Source organism: Mustela putorius, unplaced genomic scaffold (assembly GCF_011764305.1).
Source record: "Mustela putorius furo isolate JIRA1106 unplaced genomic scaffold, ASM1176430v1.1 tig00003845_pilon_pilon_pilon, whole genome shotgun sequence".
NCBI lineage: Eukaryota > Metazoa > Chordata > Mammalia > Carnivora > Mustelidae > Mustela > Mustela putorius.
The window spans coordinates 12,081,479-12,093,159 of record NW_025421998.1 but is presented as its reverse complement, the minus strand read 5'-3'; the positions used below and the strand labels follow the sequence as shown (position 1 = coordinate 12,093,159).

Below are 11,681 nucleotides of genomic sequence, written 5' to 3'. Positions count from 1 at the left end.
AGGCCCTTCAAAAATAATTTATTTTTTGTTACAAAACTGATTATAAGAGTTTCAGAAGATACCTCAGTTTACAAAGACCAAAATGAAACATTCATAAATAATCAGGTTTAAGCCCTGCTGCATATTTTTCCAACCTTTTCCTGTCACTCACACATACATACATACCCCCACACGTATATGATTATTCTCCAACTGGAATCTGACCAGACACACCCATAAGTATACATCATAAACCCTGAGTGTCTCTGTAACACTACTTTTACAGCAGAAAATACTGTCACACCACAGAAAATTTAACAAACCCCCTAGGAATTCATATTCAGGATTTCAGGATTTTTTAGTACAAGATCACAGGAACAGCTTTGATTATAATTTCTGTAAAAATTCCTATAATCAAAAATATTGGGTTGAAGGGCACGCAAGCCTTTCAGGGCTTCCCAACATAGTCAATAATCGACCGGACCCCAGGGTGTCTGTGGGGTTAATGCCCCCCTCATCTCCGGACAGAGACTGCTCGCCTCCTGGCTCAAGGACGATACCGAGAAGCTAAAAAATGCCAGGGGCTGAGGCTTTCTTTCCGACCCCGCGCTGGACTCCAGAGTCAAGGACACGACTGTGTCTCTTCAAATGCAGCTCTGCCCACTGGACGGGGTATCCACGGATAACACGAGAGCCACTCCGTGCCTCCGCTGCCTGGACAGAGCCACGCTTCCCACCCAGGAAAATGCAGACTGAGTGGGTCCTCTGCCAGGCCCAGGGGCACCTGCGAGGAGGATGATGAGGCACCGGAGAGTCACAAGCTGCGGGGTCGAGGATTCTTAAACATACCTGAGCCCGAGCACCAGGGAAGCCCCACACAGCTGCAGCCAGCAGAACGTGTCCCCGAAGTGCAGGACGCGGGTGAGAGACCTCGGCACTGGGGGTGTCAGTCTGGAAACACGCTGCCTGTTCAAACCATACGCACGTTCCTCGTGTTCCTCCGCTGAGTCGGCAGAACTCCCCGTGGCGCACTGCTCAGTAAAGCAGCTCGGTGGGTCTCTAAGCCCACGGGAGCCATCCTTGGCCAAGGCTCCGAGAGGCTGAGGCCCAGCCAGTGCGAAGCAGGGAGTGCTGCCAAGAAGCAGGAAGAGCGCCTAGGGACAGCCTAGCCCCCCTAGGGACAGCCTGCAGGGCCACACGCACAGACTCGGGCAATCGCTAAAACCATCACAATCCGGGAGCGCTTAAACCAACGCTGTAGAAACCCGAGGGCAGTTACACATGGTTGCAGCACACTGTAGAAACTGCACGTGAAGCCGCTTTACCACAGGAGCTACCCGAACATCCTCTTCCCAGACGAAGGAAGCCACGGGTGGACCCCGACTGCCATGCAGGACTCAGGCTCTGGCTGCGCGGTGGCGCCCTGAGTAGAGGGTTACTGACCCCAAGTCAGATGTGCGGGTCCTAGTCCCACCCCACCCCCAGCCGTGTGACCACGGGCAGGCCACACAATCCACTCTGGCAAATAAAGGATCCATGGTGCAGAACCCCACGTGTCTGGGCAGCTCTGACATGGACGGGCCCTGCCCGTGACAACAGACGCCCAAGGGCGGGATGCCCGCAGACGTGCGCTCCACGCCAGGGCAGAGACCCGAGGCACGCTGAGCCCGACAGGCGAGGAGATGCGCCGTCTTACCACTAACTTATCCTAGGACCTGTATTTTTTTACTTCATTACATGTTAAACATCATTTAAATATTCAGAAAAAAACAATTTCCTCATCTAGTAACTGACTATGCCCTTTCTTTAACAAGAACAAAAAAAGTTTTATCAACTATCTTCAGACATTGCTTTGTTGAACATCAGGAATTTCTAAGTTTTACCGCTGGCCAGAGCTGAAGGAGGAGAGAGGCTTGAAAAGCAAAATGAGGAGCTGGCTTTAAAGCGTTACGTGACCAAGTATTAGGCACCACGTGAACTCCCACTGATAATATTAGCATCCAGAGAGGCTCTCAAATACTGGCTTTCACCCCAGACTCAGAAAAGGCCGCAGTAGAGTTTTTCACTTGTGCAGATGTCCCCCTTCCTCCTCTACCCCAGGCCATGGCCTCACTGCTCGGCTGTCGCGGGAGTTAAGACACTGCTCACATCCCGTCCACAGGGCAGAGGGAACTCCCCCACCATGGGATGCGATGGGGCAGGCCCTGGCAGATGAGAAAGCAGACCCTGCCGGGCCCAGGCCGGCTCGCCTGTGTAGAGACAACCAGACATGGTCTCAGCCCTGAACACAGGCCCCCGGAGCTCCTCTTTGTCCAAATACCCGTGTGCTTTCCAGACGGCCAAGTGCTGCACATGAAGACAGGATGGTGAGGACTGTCATCGAGGATCCCCGTGGGCCTCAGGGGCCCTGGAGGACCAGCAGCTGAGACCAGGGACTTGGCCTTCATGGGCGTGGACCCCAGGCTCCACAAGCTGCAGCCGGACACCCCGCGACACCCCTGTTGCCCTGTGTGACCTCTGCGTGCCCCAGTTATCAGGCTCCAAGGAGCAGAGTCAGAGCTGGGCAGCATCTGGGAGCCCCACATACCTGAAGTTTGGATAAGCACGTGCTTTTGTTCCCATATCCCATGTCTTAACGACAAAACAGACACGAGATCAAAACGTCACATAAAGAAGTATGTTTATCCAGCTGTCTTCCATGAACTCAGTTTTTAGCTAGACTATCACGGTGGGGCAGACACGCGTGGCCGGAGGTGGGCTACGAGAAGGCCGGGATGAAGTACTGCAGGGACACATCTTCATGGAGCAAATCAAAATGGACGAGCTTGTTGCTGACAATGTCTGCGGAGAGAGGAAACCTGTCACCACAAAGACCCTGCCCAGCGAGCCACTATGTCTTCTCTTGGAGCCTGGCCTCCTTATGCTCCATCCCCCACTGTGGGACCGGCCCACAGGACTGTGGCAAAGAGCCCCCGTTGACCAAAATCACGGTTCTTCCAGGAAAATGCATGACCTAAGTGCATGAAGGCCCACTGCTGCGGCCCACCTCCCCCCAGGGACAGGCTATGGTGCGCGCAGGGACAGGCTGTGGTGCGCACCAGGGCGCAGGAGGGCCGCACATTGCACCGAGGCCCAGGTTGGGCACCGCATGGAGTGGAGGGCAAACTCTATGGGAGGCCTGCTCGGTTCAGCAGCAGTGAGGCACAGGACAACAGCAGTGGCCAGGGCCCATGGCCACCAAGGGTAAAGAGGGGGGAGCAGTGCAGGGGAGCCAAGGGCAGGTCGCTTGCTCTCCAGACCTCTGAGGCCAGCAGCAGAGACCACGTGGAGCCCATCAGGGTGGCTCTGGCCAAGTGCCAGGCTGAAGAGGGACTGGTCCCAGGGGACAGGGGTGGGGAAGGGGCACAGCACCAGCAAAAATACCCTACAGGAGAGGTGGCGGGTGGAGACAGAGGGCATGGGGCAGAGTGCGCCGGGGCGGGGGGGAGGTAGCATGGGGCAGTAGATTGGACACTTGGAGGACACCACCCCAGAGGCAAAAATTACAGGCAGAAGAGCTGGTTTGAAGCATGAAGGAGAGGGTAGGAGAAATCCACATTTTGTCACAATCTCCTGGTACATCTCTGACACTCCTGGGGACCCCAAAGTCCCGTTTCCGAGGGCACCAGCAGCTCAGCTGGCTGCCTGGCCCAGAACCAACGTGGCCCAAGAGGGCGCACTCAAGGGCAATGCCACCCCACCGCTGGGCTTCCGCTCTGCACCCGGCACAGCTGGGTTACACTGGAGCCACCTGCCGGCTTGCCAGGACCACAGCAGCACAGCCAGCAGCCTGTCCGGGTTCGTCAGCACATGGGAGGCCGTCTTAAGCCCACACAGACCCCATGCTAAGGCACATCTCCCACAGTCCTCAGACCCAGGAACACACAACAGGCCACCCCAGGGGTTCTCAGGATGCAGCGCACAGGGACACTGGCACCTGCCCCAGGACCCAGCCATTCTATAGTCTCCGTCCCTAACCCAGGCCCTCTGTCCTCTGCACACCACCTCCTGTACCCCATCACCCCATCTAGTGCCTTCCACATGTGCTAACTGCCCTGTCGTGATCTGCTTCACTGCATGTCTCTCCTTCTGGAGGGCTGTCGTCCTTGGCACAGGCCCCCAGAGTTCTCTATTCCTCATCTAGAGCACTGGCAATGTGCCAGCTGCCAGGTTCATTCCTGGACCGTCCTCAGCTCCGCCCCCGGGGCTCAACTCTTCCACGAGAGGTGGTGCTCCCTCTCCACTGCCGTGTCAGCACAGTGGCAAGGAGACAGAAAAGTCCTTGAAAAATTCGGGGTGGGTAAGCCCTTCGTCATGTGCAGCCAGTAACTGATGGGAGCTGAGAGGCAGGTGCACAGAGGAAGGCAGGGCTGACCCCGACCAAGGTACCACTGTGGAAAACCGGGAGTTAAGAGGAAGCCAGATGCCCAGATACGGGACGACTACAGGAACAAGAGCAGAGGACCTTCAGCCCAAGCCCAGTTTATGGGGTCAGAGCATCCTCGCATCAGTTCAGACGAACATGGCAAGACGGGACGATCAGCACCCATCCTCTGGAAGCTTCTCCCCAGGACACGAGCGAGCCTACGTGACGGCCAGGTGAGGTGGCCACAGCCCCTGCCAAGCCAGCACGGCTGAGTACAGGAAAACCCAAGCTCCCACCCACCCTAGAGCACGGGGCCCCTGTGGCTGTGCTGTGTCTGCGTTCCAGGGCTGCGCACTGCCGCGAGCCGGCCTCTGGTTACGGGATCGGAGACGCGCACGAGGCCCCCGCACACTCACTGCACACGGCCCGCGTGGGATTCACTTGCTGCCCAGCGAGGAACTGCAGGAGCTTCCGGATGTCTATGCGCACTTCAGCCATCTGCTCTGGGTCTCGATCCTGGGAGGCGTCCTCAGAGGCTGCAAAGACAGGAACAGCTCGTGATGAAACAGGGAAGCCAGGCCGGCGTGATGACAGCTGAAATCAATGATTTACGGTTGCACTGGCTGGCGCAGCCAGGAGACGCCATCGAGGTGCACACGCTGTAGCCGGCTGAGCGAGCAGGTGCCAAGCGCTTCTCTCAATACTGCAAATTCCCAGTGAATCTTCCTTTACGGTGACCTGAGATACGACCCGCTCTCCCCATTCTGGTCCAAGGAAACGATCCCTATTAGTCCCCAGACATGTAGTGAGGAGCAGACCACACAGAGCTTGCGCAAGACCGCCCCTTCCAAAGGGGAATGAAAAGAAAGAAAAGGTCCTTTCGACTCTGAGCAAGCATCAGAGACAAGATCCTTACTATAATTTACCAAAATAAAGAGCACAGTATCACCGAAGGCAGGCACTTCACAGAACAGCTAGCAAAGCCTCGGTTGTGTGGACTGCACCTGGCTGGAGTGGGATATGCTTCTCTACAAGGTAAAAAGCCTTTCTGGCCACACTGACGGGACTTCCATACGCCAGCTGGAAACTTGCACATTTTTACTATAAAGGCGACGGGCCTCTCAGGTGGGAAAGAACATGTGTGGGGGCGCCTGGGTGGCTCAGTTGGTTAAGCCCCTGACTTCAGCTCCGGTCATGATCACAGGGTCCTGGGTTCGAGCCCTCCATTGTTAGGCTCTGCACTCAGCGGGGAGTCTGCTTCTCCCACTCCCTCTGCCCTTCCCCCGACTCTATAATATATAAATGAAATATTGGGGAGGGGGGAGAACATGTGTGGGACTTATCCAGCTTCCACGTCATGTGTGGAGTTCCCCGGGCCCTGCCTGCTGCCTACCCCAGCACTTAGCACCCACTAAGTGCATGGTCCATGGCCACGAGCTCTGTGGGCACCACTCCGGTCCCCCCGCTCCCCTATCCAGTCAGTTACCCTGTCATTCACCGCTACTAAACTGGTCCCATGGTCTTTGCTGCTGTGTAAGGAATGAAAAATCTGGTCAGGTGAGGAAAGCTGCCATCTGCTAGTCTAATTTCATAAATACGAGGGACTAAAGTGGGAGGAAACAAAACCTTGTCTACCTTGTGACGCCATTCCAGGTGAGAAATGGGCAGAAACAGGTCACCAGGGGCCCTCAGGGGACCAGTGGGGCAGGCGCCACTCCTTAGGCCGGGGAGGCCAACCTTCCCTGCTTGGACCTCAGCTGCCTGTTCCCTCCCCAAGTGTGAAACTGAGATCTCTCCCGTGTTCCAGGTAGAGATCTCAGCAAGATGTGACACCTCCAACAATGTATTACATACAGAACGCAAAGCACTGGAACACTTACCCAGTGGAGGGTTCCCCAGGTCTTTAAAGTGAGTCGTAACACACACGAGTTCTGTTTCTATTTTCAAGTTCAAGTCTCCACTTAGGTTTGCTTCGATAATCTGCAAATTGAGTATTTTATAGTCTTAAGAAAAGGAAAGCAAAAGGGGGCAGCTTCTGCCAAACCAGGTGACAAGGTAGCCCCACAGCCCCAGACCACTCCCGACGGCAGCGAGACCCACCCAGCATCCCCGACAGGGGGTACTTGGAAATCCCTAGAGAAGAGGCCCCTCAGAGTGAAGACCCCACTCCAGCGTGACTATCTCTTACAGGTCTAAGACCTTAGCTCTACCCATGGTTTCCTTAGCGATCATCACCGATCACTTCTGAAGACTGACCCAGAGTGCTGGAAAACCAACAGGAAGTGCCTCCCCACGCCCAGAGCACAGCAAGCTCTGGTGAAGGCGCGCGCCACCCTGCCCGCTTCCAGTGACACCTGGCACAGGCCACACGTGCTACCCAGTGTAGCTGGGAGGGGCCCCAGGTCTGTGTGGCCAAGGACTCCCCCTCTGCCACCATGTCACGATAGTCACTACTGCATTAACCAAGAAGCTCATGTGTACAGGTATGCAAAGGTGCTAGGCTAAAAGGTGAGGCAGAGCAGGACAGAGCTCCCACCACCACCACCAACGAGGCACCTGGACATGCAGCCGGACTGGGTCCCAGACCCAGCCCACGACTCTGGAACCAGAACCCCAGCTGGCCTCACAAGACCCTGGGGCTGGAGCGGGAGGGGAGCCACAGGAAACCTGGTGTGGACTCCTGGCTATCGGCGCCGGTCTCCCTTGCTCCTGCACAGGACCCCCCCTACTGCCGCATCCCTCCCTGCAGGAGGTGGGGGAAGGGCGGGAGTCTCAGCGAGGGTGTCCGGGGGTCTCAGCGAGGGTGTCCGAGCAACTCCAGGGTAACCCCCCTTCTTTCCGCTCTCTTTCCTACGACCCTCAGAGGCAGAACTCTGGTCACCAAGCCACGCTCCCTGTGCACCTGGCCCCTCCGGAAGCTTTCCACCAAGTACTCTAGACCCTAGCAGCTATGCCATGACATCTCTCTATACACATTCCAGAGGAGAGAAAAACACCCCTGATGACTCTGTCTAGGCCACTTTGCTGAGTCATTTCCACTGGACCGCAAGAACAAACAAGCAGAGCCTGGGATTAATTTGCCCTGCCTACCCACACCCCCGCCCCGGCGCTGCTCTGAGCGTCTCCGAGGTACCGGAGTGGGCCCAGAGGGAGCTCCCAGCATGACGACTGGATCAACAGGAGAGCAGCCACTGGAGATCACGACGTTCTGGGGCAGCCTTGTCCCAGGCTAAGCGGACAGGACACTCAACCCCCAGCCAACTCCAGTGATTCACTCAAGAGATACTGTTAGATGAAATACGGAATGTGCTCTCCGAGACATAAGGAAACAAGGCCTGACCCTTGAACACACTCTTAATGGGCCACAGAGATAAATGCGAGGGGTGAGGGCAAACACGAAACTCCCCGTTCCGGGGAGGCAGAGGAGAAGCACCGAGAACAGGGCTTCCACAGGCGGCCGTGGATTGGTGAACTCTCCACACAGGCCGGGTCCCCAGGCCCCCCGGGACACCGCGGCGGTGAGCATGAAGGCACCCATGCCTCCACCCAGCCGGGCCTCCTCCCAGGGCCCAGGACCCGAATCGAACAGTCCTGAAAGTCGCAGACTATTGCTCTCCGAAGAAGTGATCACTTACAAGGTGATTGCTGAGGTTCCTCATTTTTTCCACGATGCTCTTCATGGTCTTCAAGACCGGAAGATAAATGCTGACCTACAAAACCAACGACACACGTCGGGAGGACTGAAAACACGAGCACAGCCAAGTGCTGACGGGCTTGCCACCTGGGCTCGGACTGTGTGTCGGCTGAACAGTTCTGAAAGCCTGTCGTAAAGTTGTCTCAATAAGCTCCTCTCAAAATATAAAAAGAAAACAACTTTATAACCTGCCAGCCTCTGGTTACTGGGGCGACTGTGTCCCCATGGACACCCAGGGGTGGCACTCAGCACCCCGGGGCCCATCTTCTGTGGGCCCAGAGCCACGTGCTGGGCCTCCTCCCACCCTGACAGGCGCCGCAAGCCAGTCTGGCTCCGGAGCTTGAATCCTAACAATGCCCGAGATGGGGTTGTCAGCACAGGTGCCCTCGGCAGGAGTCAATAAGGTCTCTCCAATCTCCCTGCAGCGTGTCTTCCAGAATGTGGGAGAGAGAGGCAGGGCACCCTTTGGGATGGGCGATCCTCTCAGGGGCTCTGGGACTCCTGCCAGCAGGACTGGAGGAGCCCCCCTCTTGGCTCTTGCCCGTGTTCCGGGCACCACTCCTGCCCCCCAAGTGCTAAGTTAGGTTAATTAATCAAGCACAATGATCCAAGCACTTTGCTCTCCCGTGTGCGGAGTGTGGCTTTTCTACTACACGCAGTGCTGTTTTAAGATGTTTTACGTAATTAACGAAAGGCAAATACTGCAAGCTTCTTCCTTCTTTAAAAACAACTAGCATTTCCTCTCAAGTTTCTAAACGATTTCTAAATGAGGTATGCCGTGAGCCCAGAACTGACAGCAGGGAATTCTCATCACTCCACACAACACGTCATGAGCAGAAGACGACGGGCATCACTCACGTCGGAGTCCGGGACTGTAGGTTCTTGCAAATCCTTCCACAATTTTCTAGGAATAACCTTAACGGGGATGTCGTGTGTCACAATGCGGCTACTGCTCGACACAGATAACTGCCAAGAGAAAAATTGGAACATATTTTCAGTGTTGATGTTAAAAAAGCAAACAGAGTCGCCGAAGGACAAACAGAAACTGATACCAAATCTATCTGGAATGTTCTGTGTTCATCGAAGCCCATTCACCAAGCACTTATGGCGGGCCTGTCCTGCTCGAGTCCCGTAAGGAGTTGGAAGTGTGGTGAATAAGACATGTCCCTGCTCTCCAGGGCCCACATGGTTCAATAAGCAAGAAACCAACACACAGGGGCATCTGCCTTCAGCTCAGGTCAGGATTTCAGGGTCCTGTTATCGACCTGCTTGGCAAGAAGCCTGCTTCTCCCTCTCCCTCTGCTGCTCCCCATGCTTGGGCACACGTTCTCTCTCTCTCTCCCAAATAAATAATCTTTTTAAAAAGTGGGGGAAGGCTCCAGTGTGAGGGCAGGTAGGGAGAAGAGGCACCAGGGTGCAGGTTTCAGGGAGCCAGAAGGGGAGACATTCCAAGCAGGATCCCTAGGGTCTCCAAAGTCTGGGAGCTGGGCAAGAAGGGGACACTGTGGGAACCATTTGGATGGTGGCAGTTGGTGATCTGGCTCCAAGACAGGTGTGGCCAGAAGTGCAGGGCTCTGGCCATCATGGTAAGACATATGAGCCAGGAGAGCCCCGTGGGGTGTGTGTCTCAAGGAAAGCTGGGCAATAGAGCCTTCTGGAAGCAGCACGAAAAATGTGTGCATTCTGGGAGAATCAGAGGTCACGGGAAAGTGTCACAGAGGAGGGGGGGAACCCTTCCACGGCGGAACTGGACGGAAAGCGTGATTCCATGTGGGGGTATGCAGATAGGAAAGGACACGGGAGTGCTCTGGCCCGGGAAAAGGCAGGGCCCTGGCCGAATGCAGTGTGAGCACAGTAGCACTGAGGCGCGAGAAGGCCTGACTAACAGAAAGCAGGCATTTGTAGGCACGTCCCTCCTTTTTATAAAACCAACCGGCCTTCTCCAGGCCGCTGGAAAGCCTATATTTGCAGGCACTGGCCTCGCTCCCCAGAAGCGTCTGGAATGCCCGCTCCTGCTCACCAGCTCTATGGACACGGTGAGGCAGGGGAAGTGTTTGTTCGTCAGCTTGACCTTCAGGGCTCTGGCATTCTGGGCTGTCTTCAACGCCCGAGACAGATTTTCTGAGGTCAGCTCTAGGTAGATGGCGTTGTTTTCTGCAGAGACACCCTCCATCTGGAATTCACTGAAGAAGTTCTCCTGTGGGAAGGAAGACACGGGGCCAGTGGGGCCTCTGGAGACCTCGGGGTGCGGCTCCGGCCTCGGGCTGCCCGCGGGCGCACCTGCTCCAGCTCACACCACATGCTCACACCCCCGCCAGCCACTTTGTCGGAGAGGATGAAGTTCATCGTCTGCGGGCTGATGCGCAGCGCACAGATCTTGGCGAGCTTGGCTACCATGGCACTGACCCCTGCGGGGGAGCAAAGCCGGGAATCAGCAGGAGGCACACGGAGGGTAGGAGCATAACCTGGCTGGGCCCTCGCTGCAACCTGAGGACGCTGCCCGCGGGGAAGAGGCCCTGTCTGTCCCCTCCCCGCAGGAAAGCACTCTGACCTCCTGAGGCCCCGCCAGGTGTGGCAGGATGAGGACAGCCAGCTGGGGGGCTACTGGCCCCTAGCTGGGGGGTCCCCCACTCATCCTGCACCGAGGCCCGCAGGGGGCTACAGCCCCGAGGCCAGTGCAAGGCTCGGCACCCACATGGCGCAGGGACCCCTGCGGCCCCGCTTCCAAGGCAGGTGTGCGCAGGCAGAAGCCACCTGGTCCCAGTCAAGTGGGGGACATCAGCCTGGGTACCTCGGCACCCGCTCTGCCGCCTGCCAGTGCCCACCCCTGACTACCCCTGCCACCCCGGGGAGGCCCCGTGCACCTCCGCGCCCTATCCTGAGCCGCAGCAACGCCCTCTGGTCCCCCACCCCCATGCCCACCTCCGCGCCCCCTGACCCTCCCGGGCCCCATTTCCGGCGCCCCAGGCCCGCGCCCCCCGACCCTCCCGCGCCCCCATCCTCTATCCTCGCCCAGCGGGCGGCCGCACACGCCCCCACAGGGGCCCGGCCGCGCGCGCTGCCTCTTCCGGCCCGCCCGCCCCTCTCCCGCCCCTCTCCCGCCCCTCTCCCGCCCTCGCGGCCGGCGCGGCCCCCGCTCACGCGTGAAGTGGTTCAGACACGCCGCGTCCACGATCTTGGCCCGAAACTTCATGGCCGGACGCGGGCCCGCGCGGGGCGTCCGTGGCGGTGACTCGGGTCCCCTTCTCAGCTTCCCGCCGGAAACGCCGCCGCGCGCGCATTGGTTCCGCCGCCCGGCCCGCCCCGGGGGAGGCGGGGCCCCATGGTCACGCCCCCGTGGAGGCGGGGCCTGGGGCCAGGAGTCCGGGAGAGGGCTTCCGGGGTCACCCTCGACGCGGGTCACCGGGGAGGCGAGTCCGGGTCACAGTCGGGGGTCGCACCCCGGGGAAGGCGAGGTCCGGGGCCACGTCCTCGGGTGCGGTCGGGCTCCAGGTCGCATCCCGAGGCGTCGGGGCCGGGGCCGTGACCGCGGGAGGGGGCGTACGCGGGACCCGTTCCGGTCCCCTCTGTGGGGACCTGGGGTCTCCGGTCCTCTCCCGGCGC

The 11,681-nt window shown here is 58.0% G+C and overlaps 1 protein-coding gene across 1 annotated transcript; it reads right to left on the bottom strand.

Moving 5' to 3' along the window:
- Positions 1 to 2,642: 2,642 nt before the first annotated feature.
- On the bottom strand, positions 2,643 to 11,371 carry HUS1 (HUS1 checkpoint clamp component). Its single transcript, XM_004739422.3, has 8 exons — positions 11,220 to 11,371; positions 10,359 to 10,486; positions 10,099 to 10,275; positions 8,937 to 9,044; positions 8,020 to 8,094; positions 6,265 to 6,364; positions 4,801 to 4,920; positions 2,643 to 2,820 (listed from the first exon to the last, which is right to left on the bottom strand). Exons 1-8 carry the CDS (start codon positions 11,269 to 11,271, stop codon positions 2,738 to 2,740), a joined length of 843 nt encoding a protein of 280 aa, XP_004739479.1. The 5' UTR covers positions 11,272 to 11,371; the 3' UTR covers positions 2,643 to 2,737.
- Between the last annotated feature and the right edge of the window lie 310 nt (positions 11,372 to 11,681).

Excerpts from the sequence above, each read along its gene's own strand:
- HUS1 (XM_004739422.3), bottom strand. The coding sequence starts at position 11,271 with ATGAAGTTTCGGGCCAAGATCGTGGACGCGGCGTGTCTGAACCACTTC. Across the intron at positions 10,276-10,358 it reads TGTGGTGTGAGCTGGAGCAG|GAGAACTTCTTCAGTGAATT; the intron begins GTGCGCCCGCGG and ends TCCTTCCCACAG. Across the intron at positions 8,095-8,936 it reads CTACAGTCCCGGACTCCGAC|GTCAGCATTTATCTTCCGGT; the intron begins GTGAGTGATGCC and ends TTGGTTTTGTAG.